The sequence below is a fragment of the Diplotaxodon limnothrissa genome, linkage group LG9, assembly GCF_057381915.1.
Source record: "Diplotaxodon limnothrissa isolate DT_005_m linkage group LG9, D_limnothrissa_male_GT1.1, whole genome shotgun sequence".
In the NCBI taxonomy this organism is placed as follows: domain Eukaryota; kingdom Metazoa; phylum Chordata; class Actinopteri; order Cichliformes; family Cichlidae; genus Diplotaxodon; species Diplotaxodon limnothrissa.
This window is the reverse complement of record NC_140604.1, coordinates 13,318,348-13,334,323: the sequence shown is the minus strand read 5'-3', so window position 1 is coordinate 13,334,323 and position 15,976 is coordinate 13,318,348. Positions and strand designations below refer to the sequence as shown.

Sequence of the window (15,976 nt, the reverse complement as noted above, 5' to 3'; positions counted from 1 at the left end):
GTAATTAGATTACTGTTACTTTAACGTAGGAACGCTGCGTTACTGCGTTACTAAAGCCGTGATTTTTTGCGAGAATGTCTCATGACAGTGACGTAAGCAAGTGCGACGTTCGTGACAACAGCGACGTTCGTGACAACAGCTGTGTGGAGATCAACAATGGATCATATATCGAGTGCGGGAGAGAGTATGAGCGTGCAGCGTTTAAAGCGTGGAAGTACTGACCTTACTTTGAGTTTGATTCCATAAAAAGTGACAAAAACATTTGTGTCCGTTGTGCGTGGCAAGAAAACTTCTTTTTACAGCGGAAAACCCTCCCCTGAACTTCCAAGCAAGCACCGAGTGTGCTACCACGTTATTGGAAATTCACAGATTCTTTCACTGACCACTGCGGCACACCTGCACCAGGGTAAACCTCCGCCTACCTCACTCCTGCTTTACAGGTGAAAATAGAGCAACAGGACCGCTGAGTCTTTGACTTTATTTATTTTCTGCTTTCGTTTTACTTGCATCTATTTGAAAGAGTGAGTGTAAACACAAAAAATATTTTATTTTATGTGCTGGAATGTGCAGAAAATAGGTTTAAATGTTAAACTAATTTCTTCCAGTCAGAGAATGTTGCATATAATTAAATTTTTGCTTGATGCATAAAGTTAAAAGATTAAAACTAATAAAACAAGTTTAAAAAATAAACGTTTCCATTTCATTACATTTTGTATGATGGATTATGTAGAAAAAGTAGATTTAGGCTGAAAGATCTATCGCTTTATCACCTCTTCAGATTGTAAATTGTGTTTTTTAAAAGTAACTAAATAATTAATAGCTTTTGAATATAAGTAATCAGTAAAGTAACGGGATTACTTTTTGGGGGAAGTAATCAGTAATTAGTTACTGATTACTTTTTTCAAGTAACTTGACCAACACTGTTTACAATCATACAGTTTTAACCGTATTTCACGGCGGGGAGCACCGGTGTGTTTGTTAGAGCAGACCCAAAAGCAGACACTGGACGAAGGAGCTGGTTTGCAAACCAGCAGGAAAACATGAAAAGATGCAGGCATGACACGAACTTGACATTAACCAGGCAGACCAGAAACATGACAGATTAGACACAATCAACAACATGGTGAACTTTAATACAGGGGAAGATGACACAAAGGAGACCTACTAAACAATGACCAGTAACTACAGCTAAGGAACCTAGGATCTAATGCCAAAAGGACAAACTAAACAAAAGAAAACAGAGCGCTGTGTCAACGGATCCAGGACTTAATAAAATCAAGTTTTTAAATTGTTTTAGGTGCTACTGTTACGTGTTTGATTCTATTTTGATTTAACATGGAACCCTTGTTAACTGAATGTGCCTACGGCTCCACCCTATTTCAATAGGTACCTCCCACAGGTTGCACTTATTCCGCCAACGATGTGGAGATCGAGCTGTTTTAGATTCAGCAAAATCAAGGCACTCAAAAAGATCCTCTGGAAAAGATTAAAATTCTTGGAACAGAGTTTAATACACAGAATTATATCAACAGGAAGAAAATACAGTTTTTCTTGCCTTCTGGCAGCTGAGGCGAGAAAAAACAATCCCAGGTTGCAAAAACTTCATTAATATAATTGTAGATAATATTTGACCTAAATATGCGGGTCTTGTGATTTTAAACATGTAGGTTAGATGCTTATCACAGTGATTCCATTATGTAACCACTCCAGTGTATATATAGTGTATACATGTCAGTATAAGTCAAGTGTATACAGGTATATATGTCATACAGTTGCAGTGGCCTCATTGTTCTGACAAAGAAAACTAACCTATCGACTACACTACACAATGGAAACATGGTAACAAATAGGGATGGGAATCCTTTAAGTTTTATCCGATACCGGTGTCAAACTGGATATTTTGAAACCGTGCCGGTGCTCGAACCGGAGGTTAAAGAATGGAAAACACAAACTTTATACAAAAACCTCTTGTGTTTTTATTTTTAGCAGTCTTTTTCTGCAAAATGATAACCAAGTTAGCCTTTTCTGTTGATACAACATACCTCCTTTGGTTGGAACCGGGGCTACACTGGCAGGGCTAGAGACCAGGACTCCACTCTTCGGGTTCTTGGGGGATATTACTAACTCCGGGTCCGATAACAGGCACCACATCTGCAGTAGATGTGCTCGGTGTGAGGTCTTGTAGCAAGCTATCAAATACGGTGCTTTTTCTAGCTTTTACAAAAACGCTATGCATCACCAGGTGCTTCATCAGATGCTGTGAAGTACAGCCAGACCTTTGAGTGCTTCGCCTTGGGCATTTTTAATCTGTAGCTCTCTGTTGCAGGGTGTTTTGGTACCATTCTTTATTCATGGCTGTGTTTGGGGGCAAAATTATGAGTGAGCCCACTCGCTTTACTGTTGGCATGACGCAGGACTGATGGTAGCGCTCACCTTTTCTTCTCCGCTCAAGCCTTTTTCCCAGATGCCCCAAAACAATCGGAAAGATGCTTCATCTGAGAATATGACTTTGCCCCAATCCTCAGCAGTCCATTCACCGTGTTTACATGTTTTTTGTTAAATTAAATCATGTTAACATGAAATAAACAGAAAAGGAAAATTGTGACAACAAAATCTCTTTCTGACTTCTTTAGAAATATATATTTTTCCAGCTCCAGTCCGTAAAGTTAATCTCCAACAAGTAGGACAAAGGATCACCTGCAGCTAAGACGGGATCTACCCTCAACCTGAGCTCACCTGGTCCACCAGCCCTTCATCCAGCATCACCAACAGCAACACAACAGCCCATCAGATTGACCAGCAGCTTTACAGCATCAGCAGTTCTCTGATACTTCCAAACAGTGACATGGATCTATATTACATCTGTGCAGTCAGCACTGGCAGAAACAGGAAGAGAGCAACCTTCAGAAAAAGAAATATTAAATCCATCCATCCAGCTAGTGGAACATTTTCATCAGATCTTTACAGGAGATTACATCTAAACTCTGTGGAGCCTGATCTCAAGGGTTTTAAGTCTGACACTGAAACCAGTAGAGGATCTTTCTGTCTCTTCAGATTCACTGTGATGGGAGCGATTTCAGCCCTGTGTGATCACGCTGATGTTTGCACAGAGCAGACAATGAGGTGAATGTTTTGGCACATTGGTAACAGTGAAACAGTTTATTAGTAACGTGGGATCGTTTGTGTTTGGAGTATGAACTGAGATTCCTGAAGCTCTTGTCACACTGGTCACAGCTGTAGTTTCCTTCCATGTGTGTATGTTCATGATTGTTACGACTACCTGGATGTGAGAAGCTTTTGTCACAGTGTCTGCACTTGTATGGTTTCTCTCCTGTGTGGACTCGTTTGTGTGTTTTAAGCTCCAATGCAGAGATGAAAGATGACCCACACTGATCACAGAGGTGCTTTTTAACCCCAATGTGAATCAGTTCATGTCGCTTTAAGTCAGCTATTGTGGGGAAGCTTCTCCCACATTCTTTGCAGTTTTTCAGGTTGTCTCCAGTGTGTTTACGTTGATGTCTTTTTAGGGTGTCTTGTCGACTGAAAGTTTTTCCACAAAGGTCACAACGAAAGTCTTTCCCACCACCACGGTGATGACAGGGTTGAGAACTGGATCCATCTGTGTCGCTCTGCTTCTAAACAAAGGCACAAAGACAGTGTAAGTCAGTCCTTCAACATTTTTATCCTGAACGTCGCCTGAAATAAAGAGCATCTCTGCAGACGTACAATTACATTTGGCTGTTTCAGTTAACATACTCAGTTTACTGGGCTGCAATAACTACAATACTACCAACATAATACTACAGTAATACTAAAATCATAACTGACATGAAAATCTGAATAATCACTCAGAGCTGCTTTTCCATGCAGTAGAATTGCTAACATGCTAACACAGTTTAATGAGCAGTGTAGGAGCCATTCTTGGGTTAATACCTTATGTGGTCACTAGAGGTCACCTTTTTCTGTTTTGATTATGTAATGTAAAGGTATTTAAGGTAGACGCACGTAATCGGCGTCAGGTGTGTCATTGAGAAGGCAAACAGTTTGTGACCGTTGCGCTGTTATGCTATGTCGATACGGAATAAAGACCAAAAAGGACAAGATACATACTGCTGGATTTATTGGACTGTGAACATTCATGCATACCAGTGACATCGCGTCACCCCCGTTAACGACCACCTCAGTGGCTTCAAGCGTAGGCTTAGCCTCTACAAGCAGAGTTGTTCCAAACAGTCAGGCTAAAATGACAAGATAAAAATCTAAATACATACCTCACAGTAACTGCACTTGTAGAGTCCCTTTCTGGTGTGGATCTGTTGGTGTTGTCTCAGGTAACGTGGAGCTTTAAAAGTCTTCTCACACAGGTCACATTTATAAGGTCTCTCCACATTGTGGGTAAACATGTGTTGTTGTAACTGCCTGTTGGTTATAAACTGTTTGCCACACTGTTCACAGCTGTACACATAATGTCTGGTGTGAATGCGTAGGTGTGCATTTCGACTCTCTATGTGGCTGAAAGTTTTTCCACACTCGTCACAGCTGTATGCCTTAATTCCAGAGTGGGTAACTAGATGATTCTGTAAGCTCCTACTGTGAGTAAAAGCTCTGCCACACTGATCACAGCTGTACGCTTTAACTCCACTGTGGATGAGTTGGTGTGATTTTAGGGCACTCTTCCAGGTAAAAGACTTTCCACACAAGTCACAGCTAAACGCTTTAACTCCAGTGTGGATGACCTGATGACGTTTTAGTGACTCCTTCACAGTAAACTTTTTCCCACACTCGTCACAGGTGTGTGTTTTCTCTCTCTTTCTTCTGTGAGGTTTGTCGGCCTCCTGAGAGCGCTGACTTCTCGCTCCATGTTGGTCCTGCAGTGACAGAGATACAAACAGAGGCAGTGAGTGAAATGCAGTCGTGGAACAAACTCAACCTTCAAACTCCCTCCATTAACACTAGTTTTAAACCTGAAGGTGGAGTGTGGCACCAAACACCTTAAAGGTCTCTTATCCCCACCTGCTGGTAGTTCTAACACATTACATCCAACCTGCTGTTAAAAATAATTCATGACTGTTCAAACTCTAAGATCATGCCCTCCTGCTAGGGCTGAGCCATATTACCGTATTTTCACAACCATAAGGCGCACTTAAAAGTCTTAGATTTACTTCAAAAAGTACGGCGCGCCCTATAGCGCAGTGCGCCCTGTGTGTTGTAATGAGGACGTAGTAGAGAACGCCATGAGAACGCTAAAGGGTGAAGTGCGTGCGTTGACTTTATCGCACATACCTGTATAAAAGAACAGGTATGTGCATTATGTGGAACATCGTTTTTTTAACAACCCTGAAAATGGCAAAGAGACACGCTTACGAAGCACAGTTTAAACTGAAGGCCATCAGCTATGCGGAGGAACATGGAAATCGAGCAGCGGCGAGAGAATTTAAGATTAACGAATCGATGGTTCGCAAATGGAGGAAGCTAGAAAACAAGCTCCGGCAGGTCAAGAAAACGCAGCTGAGTTTCCGTGGACATAAGGCGAGGTGGCCCGAGTTGGAGGAAAGACTCGAGCGGTGGATCATCGAGCAAAGAACAAGCGGGAGAAGTGTTTCGACGGTCACCATTCGGCTAAAAGCAGTTTCACTAGCTGAAGAGATGAACATTGAACATTTCCAAGGAGGTCCGTCTTGGTGCTTTCGTTTTATGAAACGGTGCCATTTTTCCATCCGGACCAGGACTACGGTAGCGCAGCAACTTCCAGCGGATTATAAGGAAAAGCTGGCTATCTTCCGCTCCTACTGCAGCAAACACATCGGCGACAAAAACATCCAGCCCAGCCACATTACAAACATGGACCAGGTCCCGCTCACTTTTGACATCCTGGTGATTCACACTGTGGAGAAGAAGGGGACCAACACGGTGGCGATACGCACAACGGGGCACGAAAAGTCTTCTTTCGCTGTTGTGCTTGGCTGCCATGCTAATGGACAGAAACTGCCGCCTATGGTGATTTTTAAGCGAAAGACTTTGCCTAAAGAGAAGTTTCCAGCAGGAATCATCATTAAGGCAAATGAAAAGGGCTGGATGGATGAGGAAATGATGAAAGAGTGGCTGAGGGAGGTGTATGTAAGGAGACCAGGTGGTTTTTTCCACGCATCACCATCGCTGTTGATCTGTGACTCTATGCGTGCCCATCTCACAGCCGATGTGAAAAAACAAGTGAAACAAATGAACTGTGAGCTTGCTGTCATTCCGGGAGGCCTGACAAAGGAACTCCAACTGCTGGACATCGGTGTGAACCGCCCGTTCAAAGTAAGGCTGCGAGCGGCCTGGGAGCGATGGATGACCGGTGGAGACCACAGTTTCACTAAGAGTGGAAGGCAGCTCCGGGCGAGTTACGCCACAATTTGCCAATGGATTGTATATGCTTGGGCTAACATGTCTGCTGGCACTGTTGTTCGAGCTTTCGCAAAAGCCGGCATCATTTCCGAGGAGCCGCACGGCACGGAAAGTGACTCTGACAGTGAAGAAAGTGAACCTGGCATGTTTGATGGAGATTTAGCGCAGCTGTTCAATTCAGACACAGAGGATGAGGACTTCGATGGGTTTGATTAATGATAAAAATGTGAGTACCAAACTTTGTTTTGCTCCTGCTTTATTTTTAAATACGCACACTTGTATGCTTGTGTGTTGTTGATGATGACGATTACCGGTAATAGAAATTTGAGTAAGGTACCGAACTCAGATTTGCTCCCGCTTTATTTTTAAATACGCATACGGTACTTGTATGCGCCCTATAATCCAGTGCGCCTTATGTGTGTGTTAAATACAGTAATGGCACACATAACTGAGACTGCGCCTTTTAGTACAGTGCGTCTTATGGTCGTGAAAATACGGTATACCGTTCACGGTAATACCGGTATAATGTTAGGCAACGATAGGAAAATGAAACATCGCAATAGAATGGGAGTAAAACGCGCATGCGCAGTGCCTTTGTTTTCATACGCACATGGCCGATTGTTGAGTGAAACAGATGAACCAGAATTGGTTTGTAAAATGGTGCAACTTCCGTGATGTGGAACTGATTTGGTGTTTGTCCGTCAGATACACAACAAAGCACATTTTTTTGCAGAACATGCAAGCGGCCGTCGTATTTGTCGGACTAAGATGCTCTTAAATCTGGGAGTAATGTGGGTCCTAAACTCCATATGCTTCAAGTCAAACGAACACTGCAGCATCACTGAGAGTTAAAAACTGTCTTAATTCTTTCATCTTTAATAAAACGATCAGCATTGCTGCTTTACCAGGTGTAACTATAAAGTTTAACTTCCAGGTATCGATGAAAACAAAAGTTATTACATTTAACGGAGTTAGAAGTTAGCAGGAAGCTCGCTAGTTTCGCTAGTTACCTAAGCATGATACAGCATGTTCTGAAAAAATTCAAACGTACAGCTCTGCTATCACTTCCAACATAAATGAAGACAGGAAACTAAACAGCAGTGACGTTTGTAGGGTTACTGAAGTTGGGCTAGCTGGTATATAATGATGTGCTACGTGATCGCTAGCGACACAGCTATGTTAGCATAACATAAACAGTGAAGCTGGAGGACGAACACTAACACTTTTCCACTTATAAAAGTTAACGTGAAAGTTCCTCATGGTTAGAGACAAATGCAATCGCATGGCAGGATGCTGTAAACGGACCAAACTTCAGTCAGGAGAACTGAGATAATCCATCCACAATACAAGGTTAGTCATTAATATACTGCAACAACATGGGAATAGAGCAGCTGCCAGAGAATTCAACATGAATGAATCAGTGCTACAGAAGTTTCACGTTTGCTCCGGCAGTGATGGCAAGGTAGCCCACTGCTTTGTCTATGCTCGCTTGCAGATTCTGGATAGAAAGAAACAATGAAGGAAAGAAAGATAGAAGAAATGTAAGATAGGCTTCTACTGCACCACAGCTTCTGTTACCTTCAAGGACTCTGCATCACAGCTAACGAGGCTAGCAGCCAGGCCACGCAGGGCTCCACCACCAGCTAACAAGGCTAGCAGCCAGGCCACACCAGGCTCCATCACCAGCTAACGAGGCTAGCTGCCAGGCCACGCCTGGTACCAACAAACAGCCAGTGAGGTAATTGCCAGGACAAGCCGGGCTTCGGCAACCCTCAAGGGTGCTTCGCAACCAGCGGGCCTTAACGCCGTTAAGATGCCGCCTAAGAGGGGCAATGTTAACGTTAATGAGGAGGAACTGGAGGACATAAAGAAATCCCTAAACTTTATGTCTGAAGAAATAACAACAATATCAAAACAACAAAAACTGATACTCAATTTAATGGATGATATTAAAGAACTAAGAAGGCAGAGCGAGGAAAAGGACAAGAAGATTGCTATGCTGGAAGGACGGGTGTCAGATCTGGAACAATATTCAAGAGTAAATGATGTGATAGTGACAGGACTGGAAACCAAGCATCAGACATATGCACGGGTAGCAGCATCAGAGAGAGGGGAGCCACCCGAGCAAGAGCTACGCTCTTTGGAAGAGCAGGTAATGGCCTTCTTTAAAAGCAAAGGTATCGAAATGGACAGTAAAAATATTGAGGGATGCCATCCTCTTCCGAGGAAAAACAAAAATCAAATACCTGCCATTATCATTCGTTTTGTTAATAGAAAACAGAAAAAAAAACTGCTCAAGCAAGGAAGAAAGCTAAAAAGGTACAAATGTTTATTTAAATGAACACCTAATCAAGAAAAATGCAGACATTGCAAGACAAGCAAGAATATTAAGAAACTTGGACGTCAGACTGTAAAATATTCATTAAGTTAAATGGAACACTAGAGCAGGCTAAGGTTCTAGTCATCAAAGAGATGACGGAACTAGAAAAATATAACTGAAAAATGCTAAGCAGTGCTAAATATGATGGGACCGTCCAAGTGCACAACCAACGCAGATGTCTGACAATTTTCAACTAACAACTCATATAGATATTGAAAATAAGACATTGATGTATGACAGCAACATAGATCCTGATTGTAATTTCTTTAACAATAAGACAAATGAATGCAATTATTATAAAAATGAGCAACTTAAAAAGGAATTCAAGGTAGAACAGGGTATAACAATGGTTCACTTTAATAGTCGAAGCTTATATGCAAACTTTCAATCCATCAAAGACTACATAACACAGTTTGAACAGCCATTCAATGTGATAGCCATATCGGAGACCTGGATAACTCCTGGAAAAGAAGAAGACTTTAAAATAAATGGATATGAATTCCTTCATGTAGACAGGATCAACAAGAAAGGAGGTGGGGTGGCACTTTACATTGATAAAAACCTAAAGTACGAAAGAATGGGAAGAATGACAACTGTTATTGATGGAGTGATGGAATGTTTATCAGTGGAAATAAGTATGGAAAAAAGGAAAAACCTAATTGTCAGTTGTATATATAGAACACCAGGATCTAAGATTGAGATATTTAAGGATAATATGGAGGACTTATTTACAAATATAAATCAGAAAAGAATGTTTATTTGTGGGGACTTTAATATTGACTTATTGAATCCAAATCATAATAAGAGTACAGAAGAATTTATTGATTCCATGTACAGCATGGGTTTATTTCCACTGATAACAAGACCGACCAGAATAACATCTCATTGTGCAACTCTATTAGATAATATATTTACAAATATAATAGAAGGAAATATAAAAAGTGGACTGTTAATCAATGATATAAGTGACCATTTACCAGTCTTTGCATCTTATAATTGCTATTATAAAGTGAACAACGATGGACATAAGATTATTTACAAAAGAATAAGAACAGAGGAGACATTAAATTGTCTTAGAAATGAACTTTTAAAGCAAGATTGTAATATTGTATATGAACAAACAGAAGTTAATAAAGCTTACGAAGGATTCTTAAGAACATTTAACACATTACTTGATAAAAACTGCCCAGTAATTGAAATCAATAGGAAACTCATCTATGCAGGAAGACCATGGATGACTAAAGGACTACAAAATGCCTGCAAAAAAAAGAATACCCTATATCGAGAATTCATAAAAAAGAGAACAATAGAAACTGAAAGTAAGTATAAAACTTACAAAAATTAATTAACTAATATAATGAGATCCTGTAAAAGAGAGTATTACATTAAAAGGTTAGAACACAATAAAGATAACACAAGAGATATGGAATGTATTAAACAGTATAATCAAAAATGAATCAAGGAATAATGATTACCCTGGGTACTTTATAGAAGGGACAAGAAATATTAATAACATGGAAGAGATAGTAAATGGCTTTAATGAATTCTTCGTAAACATAGGGCCAAAACTGGCAGAAGAAATAAAGGTTGATGGAATAGAAAGGGACACTGGTGAAAATATTGAAAGGAATAGTAGCTCAATGTTTTTAAGAGCAGTGGAAGAGAAAGAGATTTATGACATGGTTAGAGGACTTAAGAACAAAACCAGTACAGACTGGAATGATATTGATATGGTAACAGTAAAGACAGTTATTGATGGTATTGTAAAACCATTAAAATATATATTCAACTTGTCGTTTCAAAAAGGAGTTTTTCCACAAAAAATGAAAGTTGCTAAAGTTATTCCCATTTACAAAACCGGTGAAAGGCATCATTTTACAAACTATAGACCAGTGTCAATACTCTCCCAGTTCTCTAAGATACTGGAAAAACTCTTCATAAAAAGATTTGACAGTTTTGTGGAAAAATATGAATTAATGACAGATAGTCAGTATGGGTTCAGAAGCAACAGATCAACAGCTTTGGCACTGATAGATTTAATGGAAAAGATAACGGAATGTATGGATAATAAGAGGTATGCGCTCGGAGTTTTCTTAGATCTAAAGAAGGTGTTTGATACCGTACTGTTAATCATGAAATTCTATTTAAAAAACTGGAAAAGTACGGGTTTAGGGGAGTTGTTTTGGAATGGTTAAAAAGCTATGTAGGGAATAGGCAACAATATGTACAAATAAATGAATATAAATCCAATTTGATGGATATAGCTTGTGGAGTACCTCAAGGTTCAGTACTGGGTCCAAAAATGTTTATTATGTACTTAAATGATGTCTGCAGAGTATCGGAGATTTTAAAGTTTATAATATTTGCAGATGACACAAATATACTGTGTTCAGGTGTGGAATTGCCACAGGTTTTGGGGATGATCACACAGGAATTAACGATATTAAAGAAGTGGTTTGATATAAATAAATTATCATTGAATCTAGATAAAACAAAATTTATGTTGTTTGGAAACGAAAAGAAAAACATCAAAGTAGAAATATGTGTTGACAATGTATATTTAGAAAGAGTAAATGAAATAAAATTTCTTGGGGTGATCATTGACCACAAGCTCTGTTGGAAGCCACACATTACTTATGTTCGGGGGAAATTGGCACGGGGCATTGCCGTCCTGGGGAAAGCAAAGCATATGTTGGATCAGAAAGCACTGCACATTTTATACTGTGCTTTACTACTGCCATATATGAGCTACTGTGTAGAGGTCTGGGGAAACACATACAAAAGTAACACACAAACAATAACTATAATACAGAAAAGGGCCATTAGATTAATGAATAATGTGGGGTACAGGGACCATACAAATGCACTCTTTGTCAAAATGCAAGCTATTAAATTCCAAGACTTGGTGAAGCTTAAAACAGCGCAAATAATGTATAAAGTAAGAAATAAATTGCTTCCAAAAGAAATCTGTAAATTGTTCATAGAAAGAGAAGGTGGGTATAACTTAAGAGGGAAATGGAATTTAAAAAATTCAAAGTGCTAGAACAACTTTAAAAACTATGTCTATCTCAATTGCAGGAGTTAAATTATGGAACAGTCTAACAGAAGAAATAAAAGACAGTAAAAACATAAAACAGTTTAAAGTAAAATATAAAAACCTAATTTTAAATAAGTATAAGACTGAAGAAAACGGGGTTAACCCAGGACGGTAATGTTGCTGGTAATGGTGTTGTGGTTCTTTTTTGGGTTTTTTGGTTTTGGTTTGTTTGTTTTTCCATAACTTGTGTATCGGCAAATATACACATTCTGTATTTATCATATGAAAGAAACTATACTGTGGAGGGGCATGCTAATTTCTTGTTTTTGATTGATGTATGTTTTTTTTTTTTGCTTTATTTTTGTTGCATATGTTGTTTGTTTAATTTAAAACAAAAAAAAAAACAATTAAATGAATGAGAGGTAAAACTTAAGGGGGTAGGGACAAATAAGTAAATACTTCTACCTACTCCTTTTTCAAACAAATAATGGAATAATAGTTTGTAATGATTGTGAAGGCACATGTTTGAAATAAAAATGAACTGAACTGAAGGAAGCAAGAAGAATGAGTTTAATAAAGTTTGATTTATCTGACTGCTTTGTTTCGCTTAATGTGCCTTATAATCCCGTGCACCTTATGGTCCGAAAAATACGTACTGCACACTGCAGTTTAATGTTGCAAAGCACCTCTTTTTAACTTCAGTGGATATTATACATGGTTATGCTCAGGATATGTCAGCCAATTTCTACTGGAAATGACTTTTGGTTAAACTTTCAGCAAGGAATATGCATTTGCACTGTTACATTTTTATAAAGCTTTAATGTACATAAAAACCAGCTTCTTGTTTAAGTGAAAATAAATGGAAGGTTGTCTTTTTGCGCTAGTAATGTTGTGGAGTTGTATTTTGTCTCGCATCAATTATATCGTCAGTTATATCGTTATCGCAAATTTTCAAATATATATCGTGATAAATATTTTTGGTCATATCGCCCTGCTCTAACTCCTGCTGTACACAGTTATTAATGATAGCATGCTAACACACTCAGAAAAGTAATAAATGTTTACCAAGTCTATACTTTTTTATGTTTCCTGTTTCCTATTATATATTTCTATCATTTTGTCATTTTTCAATATTAATAATTACAATGTAACATTTAAAAGTTGATTCAGTGAAGGAAAATATTTTACTTTTGCTCCCTACATGAGAAAATGATAAATGGTAAATGGCCTGTATTTATATAGCGCTTTACTAGTCCCTAAGGACCCCAAAGCGCTTTACATATCCAGTCATCCACCCATTCACACACTGGTGATGGCAAGCTACATTGTAGCCACAGCCACCCTGGGGCGCACTGACAGAGGCGAGGCTGCCGGACACTGGCGCCACCGGGCCCTCTGACCACCACCAGTAGGCAACGGGTGAAGTGTCTTGCCCAAGGACACAACGACCGAGACTGTCCAAGCCGGGGCTCGAACTGGCAACCTTCCAATTACAAGGCGAACTCCCAACTCTTGAGCCACGATTGCCCTAAGAAAATTGTGGCTCAGAACAAGAAAATTGTATTTTGTACTCCTTACATTTACAAAACAGATGTGTTACTTTTAAGGCATCTGAGGGGTTTATTTCATCACTGCAGGCATCAAACATCAAACCAACTTGAGAAACGGGAAAAGTAACACGTGAAAGACAATCCTGATCGTGTACTAATCACCAGGGTATGAAACATAAAAAGAGATGAAAGAGGCAAAACTGTGAGTCATAGTCAGGAGTTAAAGTGAGACGTTGTTCTTCTTTCTTTTTTGCACAGCACCTGAACAAACAGGTAATTTCAAATGCAGCGTTTCTATCAACAAACATCAGCAAACACACAAACTGTTTGTGTGCAGTTTGTCTCACAGTGTGTTGCTGGCTAAAGGTCCAGCTGCTGCACATCACAGGGAGAGAAAAGAAAGAGAGCTAACTTCACTCAGAGATGGAGAAAGATAAGACACACAGGACAGGAGAGGAAGAAGAGAGGTTAGATTTAAAGGGAAGGACTGCTCAGTGGGATTCGGTCAACTGGAGATTAAAGCTTACATGTAAGTCCTCATGTGTTGAAATCAGATATTGGGTCTGTACATGTGACATTATGTTTTTTCATAAACTGAAAGATGCTGCAAAACAATCTGAGGCAGATTATTTAGTGAAGTGATTGTATATATAATAATATACAACACAGTCATATAACAGGTTGGGAGGATGAGAGTTTTAGACGTGACTGATTATTTGGTGAAACTGTGATACTTTCCTCACCTCCTGTGTTGAGCTCATTGTTTCCTCTGTAGTGACTCAGCTGAGTCCAGATGGCTGAAAATGTTCCTCTGCTGCTCCGTCAGACTCTTCTCCTCCTGCTGATCAGCTGGGACACAAAACAGATCTTTGTTAGGCTCCACACTGCACTGAAGAGTCAAAGTGTCTCATATGTTCATCTGACAACACAAAGTACAAATTTCACTCTGATTGCTTGTAGAAATCTTGTGAGACGTGTTGTGCTGCAAAGTGAGGAAACTCTCTCACTCACTTATACTTCAGGAGGAACTTTGTGACATTGGCTCTAATATTCTAAGCAGCCCTTTACTATGACAGGGCCAGAAAGTCCTATTTGAAGGTTTGGGAGAAGGACCATGTTAAAGGTGGATTGGGGTTTATACACTTTGTTATGATACAGGTAAGGCTGTAAGAGCCTGAGAAGGTGTCCTGAATGAACCTCTAAAACCAGTTTTCAGCTAACGACTCTGCTTCAGTCTGGAAAACAGCAACTACAAGTTTAAAGACTCCATCAACAATTCACACCCAGCAACAGCCTGAACAGCTCCTCCTGTGGTTTCCACAAACAGGGACAGACCTGTTACTCCCCCACCCCACACTTTCAACTCCTTCAGCCCCCCAGTCCCACCACCTCCACCATTCCCCAAACTTTGATTCTGTTCATCTGGACGTAGCTTTTTGTGGGAGAAACATTTCGTCACTCATCCAAGTGACTTCTTCACTCTCAGCTGACCGCAGCTCTCCTCAATTTTCAACAGTGCATTTGCATAATGACTGAAACGAGCACCACTGAAGGAACAATGGGCTGGGAGGTCAGTTATTGAGCATTAATATGCAAATTCTCATGATCATTGATCAACAACCACTGATCAAATGCTGTGATTGCAGCGACTCCCCAACTCTCTGAATGGTACTCATGGCCATTGATCAGCGGTCTTTGATTAATGAGCTTTGATCAGTGGTTTCAGTGCTTTCCTTCCTGCTTTGACTGCAGCTGTGTTTGACACAGGAAGACATTATTACATTCTTCACACTCTCCTGCACATTAACCACCACAATATATTTTATTCTCTGTGCTTTCAAATATGAACACTGTTTACTTTCATCTCTGTTTCATTAGTTTTTGTTAACATCTTCCTGTGCATCACTTTACAGCAGCCACACTCATTAAAATGAGACTTTGTAGGAGTTCACTTCCTCTCATGTGTTCATCCACAGCAGCTGGACAATAAAGTTTATTGTGACCCTGATACTGCAGCAGATCGCTCTCATCCATTTCCTGTTATCACTTCAAATAGAAATGAGGCTGTAGAGGTTTGGTGCAGGCAGAAAAACAGCTGCAGGGACAATGAAAAGACTTTTCTGCTCCAACTTCTCCCAGCATGCTGAGCTAATGATTAGTTGGTGTTTTTCTCCAAACACTCTCTCGCTCTTCTCTCAACGTGTTCACAATAAACTGTGAACAGACACCGAGGAAAGCAGCAGAAGACCTCATTCAGGAGCTAAACTCAACATGAACTGAACTCACAGTAAAGTTAGCTCGGTGCTTACCTTTAGATGAGCCCACAAACCGAGAGAAACTCCGCGATGAAGCTGCAACTCTTTCCAAACACAGGAAACAGATCAGGGAGCAGAGACCCACGTGGTTCACGCTGATCTCAGCTACGATCCAGGAGACAAGGGTGGGCAGATCGATGCAGATATCGATCCAAACGGTCGTTTAGTTTGTTTTATCATCTAAATTTACTCTTTTACTTGCTTTGGATGAAAAAATAGCTCCGTCTCTCATCCCGGAAGGCGCTTCGTCTTCTTTACATCGTTTATTGGCGGTTGTCAAACAACAAAATTGTGCTTTTCCGCC

General features: G+C 40.0%; 1 protein-coding gene across 1 annotated transcript; it reads right to left on the bottom strand.

Moving 5' to 3' along the window:
• Nucleotides 1-1,816: 1,816 nt before the first annotated feature.
• On the bottom strand, nucleotides 1,817-8,070 carry LOC146625287 (uncharacterized). Its single transcript, XM_085362148.1, has 4 exons — nucleotides 7,969-8,070; nucleotides 4,272-4,868; nucleotides 3,512-3,635; nucleotides 1,817-1,821 (listed from the first exon to the last, which is right to left on the bottom strand). The coding sequence occupies exons 1-4, from the start codon at nucleotides 8,068-8,070 to the stop codon at nucleotides 1,817-1,819; spliced, it is 828 nt and encodes a 275-aa protein (XP_085218274.1).
• Between the last annotated feature and the right edge of the window lie 7,906 nt (nucleotides 8,071-15,976).

Coding starts and splice junctions, on each gene's coding strand:
- LOC146625287 (XM_085362148.1), bottom strand. CDS start 8,070: ATGGAGCCTGGTGTGGCCTGGCTGCTAGCCTTGTTAGCTGGTGGTGGA. Junction 4,869..7,968: donor GTGATGCAGAGTCCTTGAAG/GTAACAGAAGCT, acceptor CTGTCACTGCAG/GACCAACATGGAGCGAGAAG. Junction 3,636..4,271: donor ACAAGTGCAGTTACTGTGAG/GTATGTATTTAG, acceptor GCCTTTGTTTAG/AAGCAGAGCGACACAGATGG.